This window comes from Pleurodeles waltl, chromosome 4_1, assembly GCF_031143425.1.
Source record: "Pleurodeles waltl isolate 20211129_DDA chromosome 4_1, aPleWal1.hap1.20221129, whole genome shotgun sequence".
NCBI lineage: Eukaryota > Metazoa > Chordata > Amphibia > Caudata > Salamandridae > Pleurodeles > Pleurodeles waltl.
Window position 1 is genome coordinate 635,805,653 of NC_090442.1, and position 27,829 is coordinate 635,833,481.

A 27,829-nucleotide genomic window follows, 5' to 3' on the forward strand; every position below is an offset into this window, starting at 1 on the left:
GTCACACATCACAAGTCCATGAAGGATGCACGCAGATGACACACGTTGGTAACCACACTTGTGAAACCGTAATGGAAATGTACAACTCAGTTACCAAGTACTGCTTCTAATTAACAGACAGGATAGAGGTAGAAGTGTGAAAGTGAATGTAATAGTAAAAAAATTGTTCTCACCTGTGTGTCACTGGAAATATTGCTGTATGACTGACTCCCTGTGGTCTATGTCTTCTTCCTCAGCTTCCTCCTCATCACTCTCCACAGGCTCCACAGCTGCCACAACACCGTCATTTGGACCATCCTCCTGCAGAAAAGGCACCTGGCGTCGCAAAGCAAGATTGTGAAGCATCGAGCAGGCGATGATGATCTGGCACACCTTCCTTGGTGAGTAGAAGAGGGAACCACCTGTCATATGGAGGCACCTGAACCTGGCCTTCAGGAGGCCGAAGGTGTGTTCGATCACCCTCCTAGTCCGCCCATGGGCCTCATTGTAGCGTTCCTCTGCCCTGGTCCTGGGATTCCTCACTGGGGTCAATAGCCATGACAGGTTGGGGTAACCAGAGTCCCCTAATAGCCACACACGGTGCCTCTGGAGTTGACCCATCACATACGGGATGCTGCTATTCCGCAGGATGTAGGCGTCATGCACAGAGCCAGGGAACATAGCATTTACCTGGGAGATGTACTGGTCTGCCAAAAATACCTTCTGTACATTCATCGAATGATAACTCTTCCGGTTCCTGTACACCTGTTCACTCCTGCGGGGGGGCCAGAGCTATATGGGTGCCATCAATAGCATATGATGTTGGGGATATGTCCCAGGGCATAGAAGTCACCTTTTACTGTAGCCAAATCCTCCACCTGAGGGAAAACGATGTAGCTCCTCACGTGTTTCAGCAGGGCAGACAACACTCTGGACAACACGTTGGAAACCATAGGCTGGGACATCCCTGATGCCATGACCACTGTTGTTTGAAATGATCCACTTGCAAGGAAATGGAGCACTGATAGCACCTGCACTTCAGGGGGGATTCCTGTGGGATGGCGGATTGGTGAGATCAGGTCTGGCTCCAACTGGGTACACAGTTCCTGGATTGTGGCACGGTCAAACCTGTAGGTGATGATCAAATGTCGCTCCTCCATTGTTAACAGGTCCACCAGCGGTCGGTACACCAGAGGATTCCGCCATCTCCTCAAATGTCCCAGCTGACGGTGCCTAAGAAGGACAACAGCGACCACAGAGTCAACAAATTCTCAGGTATGTACCCACAGCTACACAGAACACGACACCAAATACAAAACTCTTCCTCTATGTGTGTTGAGTGTAGGCCTAGGTATGTGTGACGCAGGTGTAAATGAAGCCATGTGGGCCCCTGAAATGGCGGCTGCCTGACCTCTAAACTGGGACAATGGGATGTGAGGTACCTGCGCTGGCGTTGTACACCGTCGCGGTAGGCGGTCGTAGACCGCAGCGCAATGCTGCATTGGTTAACATTGGACGCTACGGGTCCCAGGAGCCAATGATGAAGTGCGCCGGCGGTGATGATACACACCGCCGCGAACGTCACCGCCGCGGACGTGACCGCCATTTTCTATCTGTTCAATCACTCGATACCTGATCTTCGACAGGAGAGGACCTACACTGCAAGTGCTGCTGTAACCTCGGTCTGGAAGAGACAATGGCTGCTGCGTCTGGGGAAAGGGCCCCTGCCTTCACTGCTCAGGAGTTGGAGAAGCTCGTGGACGGGGTCCTCCCCCAGTACACACTACTCTACGGTCCTCCAGACCAACAGGTAAGTACACAGGGAGCACGTTGTATGGGCTATGCTGGGTGGAGAGGGCTGGATGTCAGGAAGGGGGCACAGGTCTGCTACCATGAAGAAGTGTGAATGCATGTGCCACATGGCAAGGGTAGGGATGGGGGCCACTCACTTCGACGGTGCAGTTGGTAATGACTTCTCTTCTTCCCCTGTACATGTCATGTAGGTCAGCGCCCATCAGAAGAAGGACATTTGGCGTGCCATCGCCAAGGACGTCCGGACCCTGGGGGTCCACCAGAGGCGGGGCACCCACTGCCGGAAAACTGTAAACTGTAAACTTTGCACTTGTATAGCGCACTACTCACCCGTTAGGGTCTCAAGGCACTGTACGCATACCGCTATGGAACCCCTCCTGGCTTTTCCCTGTGAGGTGCTCACTCCTGGGCACCCCCAGGGTGAAGCCAGGCATCCAAGCGCTGTTGGGGCCGTTGTGGAGATTAAGCAAGCTATTGCCCAGAGTTACAGAGTGGGACCCATTAATTAGATTAGGCACCGAGGCGAGAATTATCTGGTCCAAGGGAATTGAGCCCAAGACCTGCAGAGACAGGACTTGAACACTGGTCCTGAGCCAGATCTCTGCTTCAGGGTCTGCCGCTCTAACCATTGTGCCACAAGATGGGAGGACATTCGCCGCTGGAGCAAGAAGACGGCGGAGGCTCAGCTGGGGATGGCCTCCCAACGTGGGAGGGGTGCCCGTCGCACCATTACCCCCCTGATGTTCCGGATCCTGGCGGTGGCCTACCCTGAGTTGGATGGGCGCTTGAGGGCATCACAGCAGACACAAGGGGGTGAGTACACTCTCATTCTGCGGACTTTGCGCGCAGTGGAGGTGTCTGGGTGGGGGAGGAGGGCTGTGGGTTTTCCTAGGCCAGGGCGAGTTACGTAGGCTAGGCCTCTTCGTAAGGCATGGCCCTGTGGCCCCCACCCCACCTCTGTAGAGTGCCAAGTACAGGTATACATGCCCCTGTGTCATCTATGTGGACAGATGACACTCATATGCATGTAGGCCATATCCCAGGAATTGCATCTGTAGAGGCCAAGAGCACGGCGTAGTGCAGGGGGCTGCTGTCTGTATTGTCAGCCAACGGTAGCGGTAAGCCATGCACTCAACCTGTCTTTCTTCTGCCCCCTTTTTGTGCTCTCCCTGTTCTTTTGGGCATCAGCATCATCAGGCGGCGGTACAGTGGCACCGGAGCACGAGGGAGCTGCATCCCACATGGCCATGGAGGGCCATACCACAGACTCTGAATACACCAGTGGGACGGAGGGCGAGGGGAGCTTCACGTCGGTCAGCGGATCAGCAAACAGCGACACGGACTCGTCCACCGATGGGAGCTCCCTTGTGGTGGCGGCACCATCTGTGCCCCCCTCTTCTACAGGTACAGCCGCCACCCCCCTTACCAGCACCGCCCTCCCCGCAGCCCCTCAGCCTTCGCTCCGTGACCGCTCACCCAGGAGGGTGGGCATCCCCTTCGCCCCAGGCACCTCAGCCCCTGCCCCTGTCACCCCTGCTGCCCTCAGTGAGGACGCATTTGACCTCGTCAGGTCACTCACTGTTGGGCAGTCTACCATTGTGAATGCCATCCAGGGTGTAGAAAGGGAGTTGCAACACACTAATGCATTCCTGGAGGGCATTAATTCTGGTCAGGCTTCCCATCATCGAACCCTGCAATCTCTGGCCTCAGCACTGATGGCAGACATTGTCCCTGTGTCTAGCCTTCCCCCTCCAACTTCCTCCACCCAGACCCAGTCCCCTGTACCCCAGCCTATCCCAAGCACACCATCAGACAAGCATGCACACACCTCAACACACAAAAGTAGCTCAGGCAAACATAGGCACCACACATCCCACAGGCACTCACACAAGCATCACCCACATACAGACACAGCAACATCCACTGCCTCCACTGTGTCCCCCTCCTCGTCGTCTCCTTCCTCCCTCCCAGTCTCGTCTACTCTCTCACCTGCATGCACTACATCTACAGGCACTAGGACTCGCACCAGAACACCCAGCACCACACCCGCTCACCTGCACTCACCACCCCCACTACCATTTACACCTCCCCTGTGTCCACTCCCAGTGTGTCTGTGACGCCCCCTCCCAAAGTACACAAACGCGGGCACCCACACACCCAACATCCATCCACCTCACGACAGCCTCCAGTACCTGCACCTGCACCCAAATCACCTAAAGTTACACCTCCTACAACCACTTCCTCCACTCCCAGACCCCCTCCGGCTACCCATCCCAGTGTTCGTCAGAAACTCTTCCTCAGCAACGTTGACCTCTTTCCCACCACCCCCACCCCTCCAATTCATAGGTCCCGTAGTAGCACCTCAGCCAAAAAAAAGTCCGGTACCAGTGGTGCGTGTTAAAGGTCTGTGGAGTGCACCGGCCACCAGGGCAGCCAGTGTGACACGGAGCCAAAGCACTGCCAGTCCACCACCTGTAAAGCACCTTAAGTTGGAAAGTGCCCGACGGGAGAGGGTGAAGACTCCTGCTGGCAAAACAGCTCACAAGGGTCCCAGGGGGAGTGCCGAGTCAGCTGTGACTCCTCCCAAGGTGGTGAAGGGGCAGAAGAAGTCTCCAAAGTCTGGGAAGAGCAGCACGGCAGATAAGGGCGCCATCCTCCCCGCCGGCCGGGACGCCACCGCCAGCAGTATCGTCACTGGTCCGGAGACCACCGCCAGAGTCAGTGCCCTGGAGGGCAGCACTATTGTCACTGGTCCGGAGACCACCGACAGAGTCAGTGCCTTGGAGGGCAGCACTATCGTCACTGGTCCGGAACCACCACCAGGGTCAGTGCCCTGGAGGGCAGCAGTATCGTCACTGGTCCGGAGACCACCGCCAGAGTCAGTGCCCTGGAGGGCAGCACTATCGTCACTGGTCCGGAGCAGCAGTATCGTCACTGGTCCGGAGACCACCGCCAGAGCCAGTGCCCTGGAGGGCAGCAGTATCGTCACTGGTCCAGAGACCACCGCCAGCGTCAGTGCCCTGGAGGGCCCCGGCAGCCACAGCCCTGCTGGGCACTGAGGGACCGTCATGCCACACACCGCTGCACAGGTCAGAGACAGCAAAGGCAAGCACCGCTGAACAGGGCAAAGACCGCCATGGTGAAGACCGCTGAACAGGGCAAAGACCGCCATGGTGAAGACTGCTGAACAGGTCAGAGACAGCAAAGGCAAGCACCGCTGAACAGGGCAAAGCACTGCTGAACAGGGCAAAGACCGCCATAGTGAAAACCGCTGAACAGGGCAAAGACCGCCATGGTGAAGACCACTGAACAGGGCAAAGACCACCAAATCAAGCATCGTTAGCCCATGTGCAGCTGGGACAGTGACAGAACTGGGACCGTCACGGGGAGCGTGATGCACTCTGGGCACCGTTCCCCCTCCAGAACCAGTGGAGACTGTTATTCACTTGAGAGACTGTGGCTTTGCACTCCCCAGGATGGTACAGTGGGCAAACCACCCACTGAAGTGACTTGAGAGACTGTGGCTTTGCACTCCCAAGGATAAAGCAGTAGGCAAACCACCCACTGGAGTGACTTGACAGACTGTGGCTTTGCACTCCCCAGGATGGAACAGTGGGCAACCCACCCACTGTATAGACTTGAGAGACTGTGGCTTTGCACTCCCCAGGATAAAGCAGTGGGCAAACCACCCACTGGAGAGACTTGAGAGACTGTGGCTTTGCACTCCCCAGGATAAAGCAGTGGGCAACCCACCCCCTGCAGAGAATTCAGAGACTGTGGCTTTGCACTCCGCAGGATAAAGCAGTGGGCAAACCACCCACTGGAGTGACTTGAGAGACTGTGGCTTTGCACTCCCCAGGATAAAGCAGTGGGCAACCCACCCCCTGCAGAGAATTAAGAGACTGTGGCTTTGCACTCCGCAGGATAAAGCAGTGGGCAAACCACCCACTGGAGTGACTTGAGAGACTGTGGCTTTGCACTCCCCAGGATAAAGCAGTGGGCAACCCACCCACTGCAGAGACTTGAGAGACAGTGGCTTTGCACTCCCCAGGATAAAGCAGTGGGCAAACCACCCACTGGAGTGACTTGAGAGACTGTGGCTTTGCACTCCCCAGGATACATCAATGGGCATGGAGCCCCGTCGTGGATCTGGCGTGGTGTTGTAATCTGGCTGAGATGCCCCCCCCCTTCCATTCCCCCTGAGGTGCCTGTTGTATTTCTATCTGATGCCCCTGCAGTGTTCTCTCCGTTTGTGGACAGATATCTAGTGTGGGCCCAGTGGTCCACGGACATTGATATGTGCATACCTGCAGTACTAATCGTGATGTATGGTTTTTCGAATGTTTATATATATATGTATATATTTGGTTACTGTATTTTGATACATTACAATGTTTGAACTGATTTCCTTTTGTCTTTGCATTCTTCCGGGGGGATTGTGGGTTGTTACTGTGCTGTTTGGAAATGCATTGGTGTGTGTGTTGTAGTGGGTGAGGGTCGGGTTGGGGGTGGGGGTGTTGCGTGTGTCTCCCCCTGACTTTTGCCTCCCCCATCCCCTATGTCATAGGTGCAGTACTCACCGTTGTCTTCGGCGCCTACGTTGCTGGTGTTCGTAGAGGAGCAGGAAGACAAGCGCAGGGAGTATTTGTAGTTCCGGCTCCATGGTGGCCTCCTTCCTCGTGGAGTGTGTTGAGGTGAGCGTTTTCCCATTGTAAGAGCTGTTTCCGCCGTGTTTTTATCCACGGTGAATTCGCCCCGGAAAAGGTGGCGGATTGGCGGGTTGTGATACTGTGGGCGGTACATTGTCTTCCGCCTGTCTGTTGGCGGTGACCGCCGCGCTGCTTGCCTGTACCGCCGTGGCGGTCGGAGTCTTAAAGTTTCTGTCTATGTTGGCGGTTTCCGCCACGGTCATAATTCCCTTTTTTTTACCGCCGGCCTGTTTGCGGTATTACCGCAGCTTTAACACCGTCCACCAGGGTTGTAATGACCACCTATATCTCATCTTGATACAGTATATACAGAGCCAGCTTCCATCAGTCGCCTTTTGGGTACACACCTGTATGCTTCCTTTAATTGAGGTAACACTTCCCTCCTGTGCAGGCTTCTATTGTAATCTTTACTGGGAGTCATTAGCACGCCTCCCCAGGAGGGCAGAAAGCTGTCTCGGAGATAACCTTCCTTGTGCAACCGTTAAGGGCACAGGAGACTAAAGGAAACAAAGTAGCAACTTTGTTAATGTTACATACTTCAGCAAGTTAAATTAATTTGGGCTTGAAAAGCAAGTTGGGCTTAATTTAGCAAGCTGTTTCATTTCTTGGAGTATCAAATTTGATCACACCATTCAGGAGCCAGCATGTGACCTTGTACTTACCTGTGGGGTGACAAAGTCTTTCCCCAGTAAAAATGAAACTTTTGCATTTTTACTGTCAGGACATATAAAATGCATATCCTGTCCATGAAATATGCTGCACCCTGCCTTAGGTAGACCTGCCATAGGAATCACTTACACATATTACAAGGTATGCTTGGCTTTGCCATTGCTTTAAATGCCAAAGCCGGGCTAGCAGTTTAAAACTGCCTTTCCTGTCTGCAGTGGCGGACTTAGAGACTCATTTTACCTATGTCACACCAAGGGTAGCACAAATAGTGCTGCAGTCCCTTGGGGTACCTTTTAACGTACATGCCATGGGTACCCTTGGTACCATTTAATAGGGACATATCGATAAGTTAGCTTATGCCAATTGGGTATAATCCAATTCAGCATACATGTTTAAGGTCATTGCGCTGGCACTGAGGTCTGGTTAGCAGGCCTCAGTGGAGTCGGTAAATCAGTAGCATCAGTCCAAAGACATGGGGATGACCATACAAAAAGAGGCATTTACTTACACCACATTAATTATATTAATCGTAATTATCAGTTGGGATATCCTGGTACTCATATCTGCACTGCAGGTAACATGCTTTCCTGAAACTGCTCTGTTGAGACACCTGGCATTGGAGGGGGGGGGGCTATCCCCTACACTCCTGTAGGGGAAAGACTTTCTCACCCCACCCCCTCCACCCTTTTAGTGGCAAAGCAAGTAATTTTGATACTGTGGGGCAAGGACCAGATTCTGATGATCGACCTCTGGACTCAACGAGTGTGGGTGTGGATGAGTTATAAGAAGCTTCTTTATGGTGCCTTGAATTTAGATAAGATGTTCTGTAAAATTTTAGGTCCTCTCCTTCATTTCTGCAAAACAAACTTTAGAGGGATATCTCACTTCAAACATTTGAGAGTTCTGAGGCTAGGGGCGGTGTCAGTAGACCCATATGTTGTAATACTAGCTTGCTGAAAATTCAGTAAAGAAGGATTGAAGCCGAAAGAACCACCACCAACCACGTAGGTGCCCTAAGAAGAAAGGTTCTGCTAGCTCCCACAGATCCAGATGCCACACTCCATGGAGAATGTTTCCGTCCTCCTATGGATCAGTAAGATCTCCCAGTTCGCAACCTCCTAGAGTTTCCCCTGTAGTTGACATGGTTTCCTTTCATGAAGTGACGAACAAAGCGGCAAAATTGAACATCGAAGCAGCTTATTTTGGCATTTTTCCTGCCAAGCAGGATACATTGTCATTGTCAAATTCAGTTACAAAATAAAATTCCAGCTCATCTGCCTTCCAGTTCTTCGAAGGTGTTGATCATTACACTTGAAACTTTTGACTCAGACGTTGAAAACTCACATTTGTCACATAGCGAAAATCAGCATATGGCAGAAAAACAAGATAAGTCAGAGCCTGGAATCCCATCCTGTACCTAATATGTGCCAACAGATGAGTTCAGAGAGAGACATTGTGCATTCCGGCTCTAAAACAAATATTTCATCACTGTCACCAAGGAGATTGTATGAAATCAATAGACAAAGATGCCTATTTCACATTCCCATCTGCAAGATACACTGTCTCTCCCCCTATGAGTGTGAAATCTTCTTTATCTATAGTGTGTCCTTACACTGGGCTGGACATCGGCTCTAAGTTTTAATTCGGAATGTATGGTGGCAGCAGCAGCTCTACGGGAGAAAATAATATTTGACCCATACTAGAATGATTCTGCATTGACACTTCAACATGACATGGAGACTGTCCTGTCCTTTCTCTATGATCTGGGTCTTCACATCAATTTAACAAAATTGATTCTACACTTTGTGCAAAGAATGCAATACTTGGGGGCTACAACAGACATTCTACAAGTAAGTGTGCCTCATTTGCAGGAAAGATTGTCATCTATCCAAATGAACATGAAAAACAACTGCATTCTTCCTAGGCGGAATGGTGTCATGCATTTTTCTGGTTCCCAATGCCAGACTACATATACACTGACTACAAGAATAGCTGAGGACCAGTGGTGTCAGAAGACGGATGATAGGGAAGACACAGTAACACTGAACAACTATCGCTCAGTCTCTCGGGCAGTGGTACAAGAGAGTAAATGTGCTACTGGGAGCCCTGTTCCAGAAAGCTCCCACTCCTATTTCATGTACAGATGCCGGTCTTGTAGTCTGGAGAGTTCATCTGAGACATACCTATCCAGGCCAGATGGCCTCCAGTGGAGAAACCGTAATATATCAGCATGCTAGCATTGAGGTGTTAATATAGCCTAATCTTTCTTCAGCCCATTTCTTCATCAACATTTGTAAGTCAAGCAACCAGCCATGTAGTATTCCAACAACCAACGGAGTACAATTAATCTGTCACTGCGCTGTAGCAAGAAGCAGTTTCTGATGTCAGATCACCTACCATGTTTACATAACAGGAAAGCAGAATGAGCTCAGCACATATTCTACAGCAGCACAAGTGAGTACTAGACAACAGTTTACAAAACCTCTTTCACACACTGAGTACTCCACAAATTGACTTGATTACCACAAGATAAGATATATAAATTCCACACTTTTGCTCACAGATCCAGGTGTAATGTCCTTTTGACAGATTGGTTAAGGACATTCACTTATCACTATCCTTTAATTCCCTTGCTTTCCATATTATCATCAACACGATGCAGTGCAGTATTACAATGATCCTCATTCATCTGAATTAGCCAGGGCAGTAATGCTATCTGGGTATGCTTCACCTGTTGCTTCAACCGCACAAGAGACTTATTCTTATGCCATATTGGCTTTCCAAGATTCAGGGTAGAATATTTAATTACAGGCTGCACTCGCTGAACTTGTCTACCTGGCTCCTAAGTACCCACATTACAGCCACCAGAGTCTTTGAAATGACGTCATAAAGGTCCTGAAAGAAGCAAAATGACTAACCACTCACTTTTATTCTACCTTCAAGTGGAAGAGGGCCTTCGACTGGTGCATTTACAGGCAGGTGCACCCTAGATCTTGCCAAGAAGAAACATGTATTTACTAATCCTTTTTACCTAGAAAAATCTGTCCTTCAATTTTCCTCTTTTAAAGTACATTTGTCTGCCATCAGTGCTAATAGAAGAACCGTTCTCAGCCATTTTGTTTCAGCATCCATGTCGTTATGTTTTTTTTTGTTTTTTTTTACCCTTGGACAGGATACTTGTTTGTCTGCAGGGTTTTAATATTGGCCTTTCCAAACTAATCAGCCCTTCCTTTGAATCCATGCACAAGGCAGACTTGCAACACAGTTCTTAAGAATTGTCATTTCTTGGTGTTATAACATCAGCTAGATGCGTGAGTGAGCTTAAAGCTCTTTTTTCCAAAGGAACTGTTTTTGTTGTTGCTCTGGAACACTATTTCAAGAACCCATCATTTTTTCCTCTTAAACGTAATTTCAGATTTTCATATCAAACAGATAATCTCTCTTTCAACTTTCTTTATAGACCATTCAGCACTGGTAGAAAGACCATCCCATAACCTAGATGTGAGAGGGGCACAAAAATACTAGTTAGGTAAGACTAAAGCTATTAGAGAAACCAAACAGCTGTTTTTAAATTAAATCAGAGGCTCAGACCAGTGTGGCTTCATCAAAACAAGCCATAGCTAGATGGATATTGTCCTCTATAGTTATACCAAAATACACTCAGACCACATTGAGTAAGCCTAATGCACATTCCAAATGTGGAAAAGCAGCCACTGCTGAAGCCGAATGTTCAAGTTCCAGGTATCTGTAATTTGGCATCCTGAAAATGAGACAGTTCACCAGACAATACTGAATTGACACTAACACCAGAACTGTGGTATGTTTGAGTCATTGGTCAATAGTTTTGTCTCTTTGACCTCACCTTTGGAACCATCCACGAGGGCGAAGCGTATTTTATCTTGGCATTCTGTTCATGATATATGAGAAACAAAAAAGGCATAAGGGGGAGATTGATCCTACCTGACTTCCAGGATCATGTGAGGGGACCTCCTAAGGGGCCCCTTTGACATTCAAATAAATATTGACAAATAATGATTTTATTGTAGGATTCATCAACTCTGAGATCACCCCTGGGTCCCACAAACCTTCCTGGGGTGCCAGAATTTTGACAAATTGTAATTTTTATAAAGAACTTTATAAGCTACAGCTGTGCTTGCCCAGGACCCGCTAAGCATAGCCTTTGACTGCCTGCACCGGGGATTGATGAACTGCTGAGGCACGGTAGAGGCTGCTCTGTGGCCAACCCCTTGATTGTGCTGCAGGTAGTTTGGGCGAAGGGTCTGGCTGAAAGCAAAGGCCATGTGCAGTAGGAGTTGACCAACTGTGGATAGTTGGGCTCAGGACCTAGCTGACAGTCAGGACCTGCACCTCTTGTGCACAGCTGAACGGCGACGTGCAGCAAGGTTTTCTGCCTGTGGAAGGGCTGGACAACCCCCCTACTCTGCACAGCTAAACGAAGTGCGCAGCATGGATTCGTGACTCACAGAGAGCTAGGCAAGTCTAGTCTGGTCCCTAGCCCCCACCAAGCATGGCCAGAGGCAGATCATTGGTCTCTCTCATTGCTGACATCATTGATGTCCTTGATGATGCTATTTGATATACTGTCAGTGATGCCATTTAACATGTCAGGAGTGATGTCATGTGTAAGATCATAAGCAGTGTGTGACATTGGTTAGTTTCCATAACCAGTGAATTTCAGTGGTGTTTTGTTTTGTAGACATAACTGCAAATTAACTGTGTGTTTTTAAGTGAATTTCTGAGAATCTTTTTAAATGCACATTAAGGTCTTCTTACCCATTTCACTTTAATTTTTTATTTTCTCAGTGTTGTATATTTATATAAAACAGTTCACATCCAAACCAGTTGGGAAAACTGCAGCACTCAGTGTGATGCTGGTGCCTGCCCTATTGGTGATTTACCCCTGGTAACAAATATTTTCATCTTACACACATGATTCCTTAGTAAAAATGTTTTTAATCTTGGTAGTCTTGGGCACCCACGTAAAGCACGGAGACATTCTACTGTTAATAGAAACAGAGAGAATACCTAAGACCCACTCACTCTACCCCTTGCCCATATGGTTACAGGGGATCAGGAGGTGCCTATTTATAGCCTGTCCTTGGTGTGGTATGTCTAGCAAAACAGAATGGCTAAACAGATTCAGTCCCTTAGAAGTAGTTTACGTTTTGTTTTCACTAATTTTAATATGTTGTATTTAAGTGATAGCATGTTTATTCAATTTTTTTAAAACCTTAGTTTTAAGAAAAATAGATGATGTAGAAATAATAACAGAAAACACATTAAAAAAGGTATTACTCATTTTGCAGGGTACAAATGTCCTAGAAAGAGGCTTAACTAGACATTTTCCACCGCAATAAGAAATCACTAAATTTAGTTTTATTTCATCTGTTCTTTCTTAACTGAAGAAATAATTCTCTTTAGGATTTTGAAAAACATGAAAGCATGGAATATAAGCCCCAGAAAAAAGTATCTGTGAAATTAAAAGATTGCATTGAACTATTTACGACCAAGGAAAAACTAGGTGCTGAAGATCCATGGTAAGTTTGATTGCATTATCATATGTGTCTGAGTTTACCAAGTTTAGTAAAGTGCTTTTGCATGCATTGTACCATTAGCGAGTAATCCTCTTCCAGGAAGGAGAGACATTTTTTAAACTTGCCAGCAGTTTCTTTTCCGAAATTGCATGACAGTGCGGGCATTTTTTTAAAAAACTTTTAACAAATGACTGCCTACGAAAACGTGTTACCATGAAGTTGTAAGTAGGCAAGATGCTTAAGGGTTCACAGCACACAAGTGGTACTAGTGCACGGTCCTAGCTGTTCCATTTTAGTTAATTGTTTTTGATGCTGTTTCTCTTTTATTCCACAGTTTTTTTTACTCCTGCAATTGATGTTCGAGCAGAGTCTACATATTCTTTTATTCTCAAGACTCTCTGGTTAATTCCTGGTGTGTTGCCTCGTTCTTTTCAGGCTTCCCCTACACTTATTTTATAAACCATTTGAAGTTTCCACTATCCATGTTAAAATAAAAATAGGTTAAACTGCAGCTCCAGTGTCTTTCAGATGGGCACCCATTAGTGGACTTCTCAAGGTTTTTTGTCCTTTCCTAGGTTTGTAGTTTGTGTGCATTATAAAATGATTCAATCTGAACTGTTCTTGATCATGTTGTATCTCCCATGGTTCTAGATAAAAAGCTGCAGCATAAAATAGTGTATGCTCTTAGAAGAGAACACTTCCACTCAACATAGCCCCTTGCCCTTATAAAAGGCTGCTGTTCTTCAAAATATTTAACCTCCCTCAGCTGTTACTGTGCCATAGTGACGTATCAGTGCTGATTCTCATGCATGGGTGCAAAAGATTAATTGTAGGTGCACTTCCAGGTGTCCATACAACGTCTATACCTTCATCAGCCCCTAGACAGCATCTGTACATGTTTGCCATGAATGTTTGGTTAACAACTTTTAACATAAACCACATTCCAGCCACTTCCATGTGCTGCTATCTAGCAAAGTAACTGATGCGACTCAGCTGTTTGATGTTTACTGCTGCCTTTCCTTGGCGACTTAAAGCAAGAGAACAAAGCATGAAATTGTTCTGCTTTTAGGCTGCTTAAAGCACTGGTCCTGTGAAGAAAAAAAAATAGACTTATTACGTGACATTATTGTGTGGATTTTTAAGTCTACTAAGCTACTGTTTGAAACTAAATTTAGTTCTTTTTTATTTATTTATTTAAAAATGTACATTAATCTAAATGTTGAAATGCACTCGCTCTGCTCGACTGCAAGAAACACTTTTGGTCATTCAGTATAAATTGTAGTTTGTTCTAGCTTTTAATTCAGATGTGCAGAATGTGCCTGATATTATTTTACTTTGCAGAATTACCTCTAATCTCTGATTGAGCGACTTGCCACTATTTTCCATAGTACCTGGATTGTACCTGCACATTCAAAGAGAGACAGTAAATTCATCATACATAGCAGATAGTGTTCAACTGCTTTTTACGGATAAATCTTATTGTCCCGTCGGTGATTGGACCTAAGCTTTATTTTCCTAATGTATCCAAGACTCTTTATTAGTATTATTTCAATTGTTTTAGATTGAATGAAACTAGATAATAGTGTTATGTAGTGGACCTAACTAACTTAGTGAAGTCCTAGTTAAATTTACTATTACGTGATTCTAGTGATTGACCTTAACTAACCTTGTGAGACAATCAAAGGAAACGCAAAGTATATTACCAAGGTAATCTTCTCATCAAAACATATTTTAATTAGAGAATTGGATGCCCCAGTTGGAGATGATTTCTTAATTTGTGGGATATTGAGACAGTCAAATGAACGAGTTAGGAGTGAAGTTGAGAAGGTTTGGATAGCATCCGGCTTGGTGAAGATTCTACAAAAAAAGAGAAATGAAAGAGTGTTACTCACCAAGGAGGGAAGGCTAAAGCTAGAATGTCCTGTGTATATTAAAAATAGATATACCTTCACACATTTCAGTGAGTAAAGGCACCATATGTTTTCAACATGTTTCAGAATGATGTGTGTTCACTCTTTCTTTGCTAAAGTCCCAACAGTTCATACCACAAACTGAGAGAAGATAGTACCTAAAAGATATACTAGAAATCTTGAAATGTTAATAAAGAGGAAAGTGGAACACCAAGAGGAGAAGCAGACTTACCAAGTGGCTCTGGCCAAGAAAAGTATTTGTTATGCTCTAGAGCGCAGAGACAAACACCATGGTGAAAACAGTGCTGTGTTTTTGGTGAAAGAAAACACAGTGGCCGTGAGCCATTCTGTAATGGGCTATCAGTAATACTTTGCCACTTACGGTCTGGCTGGGGTAACTCATAGTGAGGTGGTGGAAGTGATGCAAATAACCATCGAAGTCCCTCCACCTATTTCTGATAAAGGATCACACTGTAGATACTTTCACACCTTTGAGACGACATAGCTTTCAATAGAACACTGCAAATTATGCCTGTTTAAAAGAAATAACCAAGTATAACTGCAATTTTTGACTTTGTAAATAGGTTTAAAAAAAAAAAAGCTGCCAATTTTATCGAATAACTTTGAGAAAATATGTTTGTCATTGTTGGGAGAAGGAGCTATCAGCTTTTATACAAGAAAGGGGGATGCTATTATAAGTTTAAAGGCCATTACCCTAGGGACTCCCATGGTAGGTTTGCTGTCTTAGAGGTGGTTGTCATCTACTTGACTCATTGGCGATGTACACCTTTGCAAGTTTAGTGTTATCCAAGTAATGAGGGTAGCAAGTCAGTTGGACTACATGAATAGAGACATCTTTGAGTGACTAGTCGGAAGGGAAAATCAAAGGAAGGATACAAGAAATGGGGTCTCTAGTTGACAGTAGGGGCCCTCACTTTAGTCAGGCTAAGTGAGTCACACCTCTAAGATAACCCCTGCTCACCTACTTGAGTTTAGCTCAAGCATTTAGGATTATCTCAGAGGCAAATGTAAAGTATATACACACACACACACACACACAGTAGCACAGTGATAACACCACAAAAAATACTCCACACCAGTTTAGAAAAATAGCCAATATTTATCTGAGTGAAACAAGACCAAAACGACAAAAATCCAACATACACAATTAAATGTAAACATTTTTAAAGATTGAATGTAGTATAGCTCTTAAAAACACAATAGCTCCAACTCGGGCTATCAAAATGGCTTGATCGAGTCGCTTCCAACATTCTGGTGCCAGCCGCCATGGAGCGCAGTTGGCCACAGATTTGTAGAGACCGCTATCTAATAGAGACTTCTATTTTTGATCCCTTACCTTAGAATTTCCCTCAGGCATCAGTCTAGATCCAGAGATTTTACTCGAGCAGTACCCCTGCATGCAGTTAGGTGGTGTTGGTCAGCTCTGCGTCCGTTGTTGGTGTCGTGTGCGCCGAATATAACGTCACATGACCGATATAGGCGTCACCCCGGCATGCTGATATCAGTTCTTTTCTTTCTGCACCCGCCAATCGCAGATCTGAAGAAGAGCTACCCCGTCACTTTTTGACTGATCTTTTTCGATGTTTTGTCGAATATTTTTTAGTGTTTCACTCCTGGTGCATTGAGATGTCGTCACAGAAGACCGGGTTCATGCCCTGCGACATGACGGATCCGCATCTCGTTTACTTAAGGTGTTTAGAGTGTGACCAAGACCCGAAGTCGTGCTCAGAATACCGGGCCATGAATCCAAAAGCTTTGATGGAGCGGCCCCTAAAGCTACTTGTGACCCGGCTCTCCGCTCCACGTCGCTTCTGATCTCGGTCGAGATGAAGGTCCCGAGAACAGCCGCAGAGCCCCCATTCTTTGTCGTCCCACTCTAAGTCCTCAGGACGATCAGGAAAGTCAAGGCATAAGAACTTCTCGAAGAAACTCAAACGTTCTTCAGATTCACGTCGGCTGACACGATGCAGAAAAAGGAGCGTTGTCACTCTAGGCCTCCGTCCTCGGACCCTGCTTCCTGGCTCTGCTCCTCGCCAATTTTCCAGGAGGCCAGAGCCCACCTGCCCTACTCTGTGAGTTCTATAAGGCCAAGCGCCTCATATTTGGGCAGTCCGACACCGCTGGAGCGCCTTTGGGCATGCGGAGTTGGCAGGGGCCTCTCAGGTTCTGCACCAGCGACTTTGGCCTCAGCACCGAGGGCCCACATTGTTCCATTCCTGGATCCGAACCAGCATCGGTCGTACCACCTCAACCTTCGCCGAGGATGGTTAGTTTCTGACGCCTCCCATGCCCTTTGTTGGCATCAACCCCATTCTCATTGCTGACTCTGACACAGAGCTCGACCGACGTCGTGCATGCAGATTCTGACTTTTACAGGGACCTTACTCAGTAAATCGGACCCTGACCCTTATTTCCTTGGGTTGGGGTACTGTGAGGATTGAAAGGAGTTGCTCGACCCTTTAGAATACTAGCTTGAAGGTCCTATGGACTGGCGTACGGACCTCGGTGAAGCTTTTCTCTTGACGCTGGCATGCTTTCTCCCCCTACTGTGGCCTCCTGTGGCTACAGAGGAGAGAGCGTCCTGCTCCATAGTGGTGCGAAAAGTGTCCGAGATCTGGATTACAGTGCTTCAGTCTGGCGCTTCCTCTTCTGAACCATTTTTGCCCTTTAACGAAGCCCTGACTGATGTCCTGCTGGGAACCACACACAGCACAGGGTCTCCTGTAAACAGAACAATCGCCCATCACCATATACCACCATATACCAGCTCCAAATGACCCAGTGCTCTTCACGCAACACCCGACCCCTGTGAGCTTGGTTATCCAAGCCTCTATGTCCCCAGGCGCATTCCCTTCCACACCCCCTGATAGGGAATCCAAAAAGGCTGGATTAGCTTTGGAAGGGGATGTTTTCTTCCTCCAGCCTGACATTGTGGTCAGTGAACATTGCATACCTTTTGGGCCTTTGCACTCATACCTTTGTCGCGTAGGCTCTGATTATCCTTATGAGACTACTGGATTTTTGGGCGGAAAGATCATTTCAAAGTGTGAGGGACTAAGTCTGACTCACGGTGAAGGACCCTTGTCACCCCAAATCCAGGTTATGCTCCGGCTAACTAGCAGTGCATTATCTCTCCCGAAGGGAAGGGACAATTGGGCAGCCGAGCGCATGACATCTTATTACTTCCCAGGGAAGTCATGGTCACTCAGGTCACAACCGGTGCTCTCATACATAGTACGGTCTCATATAAAAATGACAAAGGCAGTTTAAGTTTTAAAGATTGGTTTAATAAAACGACTGCATTTTATATAGTAAGGCATGAGCTGCGATAACCAGAACGAAACAACACAGTAGGATTAAAATAGTGACTGTGAGAGTGAAGCACAAGAATAAGGCTATCATAGTACAACTATATTAAGTTCTCTTTAAGTTATATTATGAGCACAGCATGGGAAGCTCTAAACCTGCCTTTCTGGTTTCCCCGGGAGGACATCAACCCAAATACCTGAGCAAAGGCCTGTAAGCTGCATCAGCATCTGCAACGGGGCAGTCAGCATCTAGTTGTAGGTTCCTGGTCGGAATCTCCCTCTGCCTGTACTAGGACTAGGGAGTGATTTTATAACTAACATGCAGACATTCTAAGAAGAGGTCCCTACGTAAGGATGTGTATCGTCTACGAATACCAGAGACCAGTGCTTTAAATGGGCCGGTACTGTCCGGTACTGAGTACCGGCACTTTTTTATTTTGAGAGGGTGAGTACCGGCACATCTCAGGAAAAACGTAATACTTTTAATTGGAGAGTACCGGCACTTCTCGGAAACAAGCAGGTACTCTGGCACAGAGTACCAGCACTTTTTTTTTCTCCATTTCAAGCACTGCCAGAGACTAAACTTCTACCACATGTACCAGCAATGTACCAGACTGTAGCCTTGACTGAAGCACAGAGTGAGAAAGAATGCAGTGTTAGTGAACACAGAGCTGAATTAGGCTAAACAGTGTGATAGAAAGAATAAAACAAGACCGTAAAACTGGTTATTATAAAATAATGTCTAGGGTAAAGTGCACTGAGGCCTAATATGAAAACCTAACGTGCATAACGCTACACTAAAATGGCACTAAAAATGGCCACACTACACCTTATGGGACACAGTTGCACAGGTGCTGCCATAGGTCCCGGAGGAACCCCGGGACATTCCTTCCCAAGCTGCTGCTGATGGGAGAGACGCAGCTAAGTTCACAATACGATGTGGGCTGGATGCAATGGACTCACTAGGCAGATCGGTTACATTGACAGTGTCCTTAAGGCGCTACACTTGGTTAAGGATGTCTGACTTTTCGGGTAATGTCCAATCCACTCTTACAGACATGCTCTTTGATGGCACCCATCTCTTTGGAGACAAAGCAGAATCAGTGCTCAAGTCTTTTAAGGAGTTCTGGGCTATGGCCAGGTCCGTGGACCTCGCAGCTGCCCCTCTTCCCCCTCAGTCTGCTTTTTGCCCCTTTCATGGCATACGTAAGTAGCGTCCCACCATGTCTGTTTCCCTCCAGCCACCATGCCTGCATGCTGCCCAGCCTTTGCATGGCCAGGGACGTGGGATCCAATGTCCTTGTGGCTCAGGGACCCAGCGGTCTACCCAGCCCACCCACTGCCTCCCCTGCTGCAGACTCCACACCGTCCTAGTCTGACACTTCTCCGTCAGGGACCCGTCGTAGGCAGGATTTGCGATCACCTGCCCTGTTGGAGGCCATCACCCTAAGGCAGGTGGGTTTTGCATATAGTCCGAAGGGGTTCCTCCCCCCCCCCTCGAGACCACTCCTCCATCCATGCCACCATCCTAGGATCAGATGACGGAGGATCATGTGGCACTTCTCTGCGAGGCGGTTAGGCTCTCTTGGCCAAGGGCGCGATAAAGAGGGTCCCTGTGCCAGAAGTAGGCCGTGGTTGCTATTCCCACTAATTTCTGGTGCTCAAAAAGGACAAGGGCCTTTGCAAAATCCTAAACCTGTGGCCCCTCAATCTCTTCCTCAGAAACGAGAAGTTCAAAATGCTCACCATGGCTCAAGTTTTATCTGCCCTGGATCCAGGAGACAGGATGGTAGCATTGGACTTGCAGGGCGCCTTTTTCCATATTCCTGTCCTGCCTGCCCACAGATGTTACTTGCGCTTCATGGGAGTTTGCCTTACTCCCCCTCAGCCCTACCAGCGCCCCTCAGGTGTTCCTCAAAGTAGTGGTGCTGCTTGCAGCTCATCTGTGTAGGAAGCTGACCTGGTGTGTGGTGAGCACCTATGGTGTTATTACCTTAGGTCCAGGTATTCCCTATTAGTGACGTGCAGGCAGTGTCTAGGAAGCCAGTGCTCTCTAGAGGTAGCTGTGGGCTTATCTAGGAGACATGCAAAGCTTATGCAATACCACTGCAGTCACACAGCACTTATACACATGAAAGAACCACGCAGTGTTACAAAAATAAAGGTCCTTAATTATAGTAACTGACATACTATAGTCAATACCCCAACTGGAGGTAAGTAATCACCCTGTTATATACACCTTAGCAATCAGAAAATAACATAGAAGGCAATAGGCTTCGATAAAAGCAATTGCAAACAGTGAGGGCCCTAGGGGAGGGCCAAACCATATACTAAAAAAGTGAAATGTGAAAGGCAGTTCCCCCACCCATGGAAGTGGAATCAGTAGATGGGAGCTGGAGGAACTAGGAACCCCTAGAGGTGAGTCCCAGAGTGACCCCCAGCAACCTGGAGAGCAGAGGTAAGTCCCTGGTTTTCCCTAAAACCAACAGGGCGACTTTAGAAAAGGATTGTGCAAGACCCAGACAAGATTGGAAGAACCCAAAGGTGGATCCTGACAGAAGAAAACCTGCAAAGGAAGGGGACCAAGTCCACTTCATGATGGAGTGTCAAGTTGTGGCAGGAGCCTTCTGTGGATGCCAGACGAGGCCGACGGTGGACAGAGAAAGTCAGCAGTGCAGCACAGGAGCAGAAGAGGAGTTCCAGAAGGGATGCAAGTGATGTTCCACGTTGACGGTCCTGATGCAGTCGGTCAGTGGTGCTGGAAAACCACCAACAAGCCTTGGCAAATGCAAAAGTCAGAGAAGAAGGTTTTGCAAGGCTGCAAAGGACCAGCAAGGTCCAGGGAACTTTACTCAAGGAGGGGAGTCCGGTGTGACCCTCAGCAGCTGGGAGAGTCACAAGAAGAGGAGGCAGCCCCCAAGGGGCAACCCACTGGCAGCAGGCACAGGAGTCGCAGTGAGGCCCACTCAGCACACCTGAAGGGGATTCCCAGTCGCTGGAGCAGCAGGCAGGAGACTGGGCTTTGCAGAAGGGACTGCTGGAGAGCCTGAAAATTCCTTGGATGAGGTCCAAACAAGCCCTGTTAGCTGCAAGAGTTGCAGTGCACAGGGGTACTGTCCTGCAATGAGAGGCAAGGGGTTACCGTCTCCCAAGTTGGACAGCTGGTAGAGAGGACAAAGGGGACCACTCCGGACCACTGCCTGTGATGCAGGATCCACGCAGCTCCGGAGGAGAGAAGATCCACGTAGCCGATCGTCGTTGCAGTTGGTGATTGCGGATGCAGGAGAGTGACTCCACTCCAAGGAGATTCCTTCTTACTTCTTGTGAAGGCTGAAGACTCGTCGTCCTCAAAGGATGTACAGCCGGGAAAATGTTGCAGGTGCTGGAAGGAGCCGGGAAAACAATGTTGCAGAGCGGAGTCGTCGCTGAAGTTGCAGATTGTCAGTTCCTGGAGGGTCCAGCAGTAGTCTCAGCGTCAGAAGATGATGTAAACGATGCAGAGGAGTCATGCTGGAATCTTGCACGTCGAATCTGTGAACCCACCCCAGAGTTAGTCCCTAAATAGCGCAGGAAAGGGGTTTAGTCACCTAGCAGGGTGGCCACCCATCAGGAGGGGGCTGTGACATCGCTTGCCTGACCTGGCCAGTCAGATGCTTCCAGGAGCCCCTGCCCGCCTTGGATTCAAGATGGCAGACTCAAGTGGCCACCTGAAGGAGCTCTGGGCCCCAGTCCTGGGGTGGTTATGGCTAGGGGAGTAGTCACTCCCCTTTCCATTGCCCAGTTTCACCGCAGAGCTGAGACCAGGGGTCCATGGATTGGTGCAAACGGGTTTATGCAAGGAGGGCACCAGATGTGCCCTCAAAGCATACCTGTGGCTTGGGAAGGATACCCCTCCCAAGCCATGTAACACCTATTTCCAAGGGGGAGGGTGTTACCTCCCTCTCCGACAGGAAATCCTTTGTTCTGCCATCCTCTGCCTGAGCTTGTCAAGCAACATGAGGGCAGAAACCCATCTGGATGGTGGCAGCAGCGTGGGCTGCCTGCAAAACCCTGAAAGAATGGTAGGAGCAATACTGGGAGTATCCTCTAAGGATCCCCCATAGTGCATTGAATCATACAACCAATACTGGCAACAGTACTGAGGTATGATTCCAACATGTTTGAATCCAAACATGCCCAGGTTCAGAGTTAACATTATGTAGCTGGACACCTGTGTCCCGTACACGGGTAAAATGGCTTCCCCAGACTTACGAAGTCCACTACAATGGAGCTTGAGTTCATAGGGGCACCTCTGCTCATGCAGGTGTGCCCTCGCACAAAAGTATCTGCACCCTTCACTCTGGGCTAGGAGGGCCTACCATAGGAGTGACTTTCAGCGACCTGGTGCAGTGACCTGTAGTGAAAGGGTGAATGCACCTTTGCACCTTTTCACACAGGCTGCAATGGCAGGCCTGCAAACACCTTTTGCATGGGCTCCCATGATTGGCACAATACATGCTGCAGCCCATGGGGGACCCCTGGTACCCAATGCCCTGGGAACCTAAGTACCATATACTAGGGATTTATACGGAGGTATCAGTATGCCAATTGTGGGATGTGCAATGGCCTAAGCAACTAAATTTCGAGAGAGAGAGCACAGTCACTGGGGTACTTTACTGCAATCTGTGCTTTCGTAGTTGGACTCTCACTCCTAGGCGAGACTGCTGGTTTAGGGGTGACAGCACTTTTGTTTGTAGGCTACCAAGCCACTCCTACAACAAGTCGCAACTGCCAGCCCAACCCTCCCAGCTCACAAGCAGTATCTCACCAAAAACCCAAACAGTAAAAGGTTATATGTGATAGCCTTACCGGTGGACTCTAGATAAGACCCCTCAGAGAAGACCTGGTGGAACGAAAGTAAAGCTTTTCTCTTGTTAGCCATAAGTCTCAGTCACACAAAGGCAATAAAAGAGATGCAGGAGAGTTTTCAGTAGGTTTATTGAAAAGACTAGCAATATACGGTAAAATGGATGAGCTGCAATGATTAGGATAACAAGCAATAAAAGAAGCATAATTGTGAAGATGAGAGTTGTGAATACAAAACCCCCACCATCGTGCAATGCAATAAACATGAGATGTAAAATCCCTAGCATAGAGAACCTAATCTCTAATCCTAATGAAAGCTAGGTATGATAAACCTAATCTGCCAGTAACATGTTCATGAAAAGGACCCCCCCAACCTTCGTTAACTTGGAATGAGGACTCTGGGTCAGACTTTGTGGTGACACAAAGGCTGAGGAATGCAGCAAGGTGACATGCAGTGTAGATGGCATCTGGAAGGAATCCCTCTTTTGACCTTGTCCGTGTGAGATATGTTTATACATATCATGTAGGACCCCTGACACAGGTATGTTCCAAAACAATTGATAAGGAGGCAGACTTGTGGTGACAGTTACATAAACAATCCCCAACAAGTGTACATTATGTTCCTGTCACATGTAAGAGGGAAAGAGACATGGTGTTAATACCTACGTACATCACTTGATTATGACGCTGATAGTGACATCTTCACTAATTGACACTGCTAATGCTAATCAAAACATCTTTATAAACAAAGGCAGCCATCTTAAAAACAATATTAAAATAAGTGGATTAAAACAGAGCAAGCTAAGTAGATTAAAAGTCACTAGGTGATGTGGACACCTTCCTGCAAGCCAAAGGGCGATGCTAATCTCCTGCGTCCCAATAAAACGCAATAGGATTCAACACACCCTCCCAATTATCTCTATTGAGGGTGCATGGGTCCAAGATAAAATGCTCTGAGCTAAAAACAGGTTACAATCTAATTAAAAACTAGGCTAAAAACATACAAAGAGATAAAATGTCAACCATGACCAGCACAGCAGGCCAAATGCGAATCGAATTAATAAGGCAATTTAGCATTAAACTTTAAATCTTTTGAGTAAGGCCAATATTCAAATCATTTAACCATAATCGTGGTCTTGAAGAATGTCTCCGAAGTCATTGAATGGGAGCATTTCCAGGAATGACTCCACATCATGAGATTTCAGATCAATTACAGGATTGACAGATGGATCCACGGAGCAGAAGTGCGCAGGATCGTAGGCAGCACCATCCATAGTGCCCTAAGTCGATGGAGCCAAATAGTTAACCAGCGGTGGCTCATAAGTGGCCTCGCAAATCAACCTCAGTCTCATGAGGCACACTTGTGAATTAACCCTCATCAGGGACATTAGAAGTTCCTTGTCCACAGTAGGCTGTGACACTCAGAGAGGCACCAGGTGCAATGAAAGCTTGCACGCACCACAGGACTGGTCGGAATGGCATTGTCAGATCATGCTCCAATTCTTCTAGCAACACAGCACCAAAGAACTCTACCATGCGAGATCACGGCATAGCTGGGCTGGTGGTAGTAGCTCCATCACTCCGTTTAGCTGAGAAGGCACAACAACTATGTATTAAGAATAGAAGCAGCAGTATCCCACCAATTGGTGCCAAAGTCACAGGAAAGCCGCCAAACACACTTGAAATGAGTGAATGTATAGCTGATGGAATGACTCAGAAGACAGTCTGGAAGATGGAAACAAATCCAAACCCAACACCTTGAGGAAGTGTACAATCCCCACAGCGCTCAAGGTGTTGAAAATTCTGAAGACCAGCTCTCCATTGTGCTTGCGGAAGTTGGTATTTAATAGGGATCGTATCTTGGCTGATCATCTTGCTATCTGGAGAGCATATGTCTCTTTGGCCAATGTCAACACCACTTGTTTTTGGAACAGTAGCCCCTTTAGTCTGCTTAGCTTATCATCATTTACATTAGTAGTATCAATGTGAGGCCACATTTCTGCTGCTCTTCTCTCTTGTGTGGGGGGGAATAGAACATGTCCACAACCAGCTACAATTTCACAGATTGACATTGCGTAGGCAATTCCTGGTCTCATTCCGCAACAGTTCTGATCATTCAAGACCACATAACTTCCATTTGAAAGTATATGAAATGCCGGACGAATCAAAGAGACAGGAGTACCCTTCAGAAAGCATGCCAAGTTCGCGACCCCTGCATTGCAAAAACTGTGAAGTGACACCTGTTTGAAAATCATTGAATGACTAATAGTTCTCTCACATTCGCTTCTGCTCAGAAAGACTTCTGTTTCACCGTTCAGACATTTGAACTCAAAAGGCAACTCCCATTCTTCTTTTATATAGCTATCTCCTAGCCACTGGTATGTGCCCACAGCAAAATGTTTCAAACGTTTTCTGAAACAAAAGATGGAAATTGGCAGATTTATAACGCCATTTACGAGCCATGCTGTTGAAGGACTTTCAGCTACTGTGAAAGGCAGCTTTTCTAACTTTTCAATATTGAGCATGGTGTAACTTGCTTCCTTTTTAGTCATTATTTGTTGCTCCCTGGACAAATTAAAAGCAGCAAACAAGTCACCACTGTTGATGTATTTCCATGGGACGCGGCCATTTTTCAGAGTATGTAACATCCAACCCAACTGCATGATGGAGCGCAGCTGACTTTGCCCACGATATAAGAGGGACATGTCATTCAGTCACAGAAGAGATTATATTATTAAGTGTGTATATTCTGTTGGGCAGAGTAATTATGCCATTATCGACAACAGCTAAAGCTTTTTCTATATTTTCCTTATCAATCTTCCTTAAAACGTGCAGCCGCTTACATTTGAGAAAGCTTCCCTATTTCATTGTATATGGCATACTGGAATCGTTTAGAACGGGGTTTTTTGGGCCTAGCAAGAAATCGTGCAAGTCTGCTTCCTCTGATAGGAGACTTAGATGTTCTTTAACTGCAGCTAAGGTGTTAGTGCGTAACCATTGTTGGCACAGTTTACCCACAGTGTATGTGGTAACTATGCCCGAGTGTTGACCTGAGACATAGCGAGGGTCCGGACAGCTAATCTTGAAGCCACTCCCCCTAAGAAATTGACAAAACGCACCTGATGCCCATTTGCGTCTACCTGCCACAATAACCACCCGCTGGGACTTAAAAGTGTGGAATTATAGGAACCATCCTGAACCCAAGCATTCAGTTCTTCCTCTGTGACATTTAGGAATGTTTGCCAATCAGTGAATTTGACTGGTGTGGGGATAATGGGTGCATTAATGTCCTTTATGTCCTTTATTTTTGTTAACTGTAGGCAGGATGTTTGTTGAACTGTGTCATTTAGAAATATAATTTGGACAGGAATAAGGCGTGCTCTAAACAAAGTTTCCCTAACCTGAATTTGCCAATCTTGTGTTCACCATACACTTTTCACATCTATAGTGCTCTTCCAGTATTCATAACCTTCAGCAGCAAGTCGGGAAACAAAGGAATCTGAATAGATTAATTTGGTGTCATCAAAATCTTTAGTATTTTAGAAGGTGGTAGTTTGAAATAATATGACTCTGCATTTGTAATGTCATGCCCAGAAAAGTATGCATATTTGTCTACATATCTTTTCGCACCCCCCACAGGTGGATATGAATAGTGTCCCCACTGTGTGTAATTAAATACTGATCTAAGTTTAGCTGCTCGGTGCAGAAAGTAATGCCCCCAATGGTGAGAACAGAAAATGTCCCCATAATTTGCTGTGTTCATATACACTTAATCACTTTTCAAATACGGTGTAATCCTGCCGCTCAACAAGCATAGAATCAACTGTTTTAACATCCCTGTCATCAGAAACAACACCAGGTGTGATTTCATCAGTTATTGATATCTTAACTACATATGGATTTTGGATAACCCAGTAGGACCCTAAATATCAAAAGGAGTTTCATCCCAAACAATCCCACCTGGATTTGGTACTTCTGAAATGTTCACAAAGGGCAAGTCTGTTCGGACCTTATGTGAGGAAAGATATGATTTTAGAACTTTATCCACTGGCTCGACAGAAGAACGTTCAGGAAGAAAATTACCATTTATCAAGAGGAAGAAAACAGTCACAAAACCAATCCATAACAGAAACTTATGCAATGTCAGTAGTATCCACAGATAATTCCATGGTGTGGGAAGCTGGCCTGGTGTGTGATGGGCACCCAAGGTACTTATACCAGGTCCAGGTACCCCTTTTAGTGAAGTGTAGGCAGTGTCTAGAAGCCAGGCTCTCTTGAGGTAGTTGTGGATGAGCAGCAAAGGCTTGTCTAGGAGACATGCAGAGCTCATGCAAAACCACTGTAGTCACAAAGCGCTTACACACATGAAAGAAACACTCAATTGTACAAAAGTAAAGGTACTTTATTTTTGAAACACAATGCTACTAAGTACTAGAAGCGCAACCCTCCAATATGAGGTAAGTAATACACTATATATATATACACCGCTAAACAGTAATAAGCATAGAAAAGGTTAGAAAACAGTGCAAATAGCAATAACCAATAGTGACCCTAGGAGGAGCACAAACCATATACTAAAAAAATGGAATGCGAACACAGGACCCCCACCTAGGTAAGTGGAATGTGTAGAGAGGAGCTAGGAGTACTAGAAAACCACAGAGGTAAGTAACACCGTAACACCCAGCAACCAGGAATGCAGGAGTAAATCACTGGAATTTCCTAAAACAAACCAAAAGGAAGGAAAAGAAGACACCCAGAAAAGACTGCATGAAACCAGCAGTGGATTTCTGGAGAGGAAGACCTGTAAAGACTTTTCTTCTTTGGTGTGGTCTCCCCTGACTTTTTGCCTCTGTTTCCCAGGTTGTTGATGTGTGGTGGACTCTGTTTTTGCTGTTTTTGTTGCTCTGGGCACTTTACCACTGCTATCCAGTGCTAAAGTGCAAGTGCTCCTGTATAAAATATGTATGTAATTGGCTTTCCTTGATTGGTATATTTGATTTACGGGTAAGTCCCTAGTACTG

General features: G+C 46.8%; 1 protein-coding gene across 4 annotated transcripts in view; it reads left to right on the forward strand.

Annotated features, from left to right (window-relative positions):
• USP15 (ubiquitin specific peptidase 15) overlaps positions 1-27,829 on the forward strand; it is a 617,233-nt gene that overhangs the window by 391,370 nt on the left and 198,034 nt on the right. For all 4 annotated transcript variants that reach the window (XM_069229069.1, XM_069229070.1, XM_069229071.1 and 1 more), the window contains one exon: positions 12,612-12,727. In XM_069229069.1, coding sequence (XP_069085170.1) covers positions 12,612-12,727 — 116 coding nt within the window. The remainder of the gene's footprint in view (positions 1-12,611; positions 12,728-27,829) is intronic.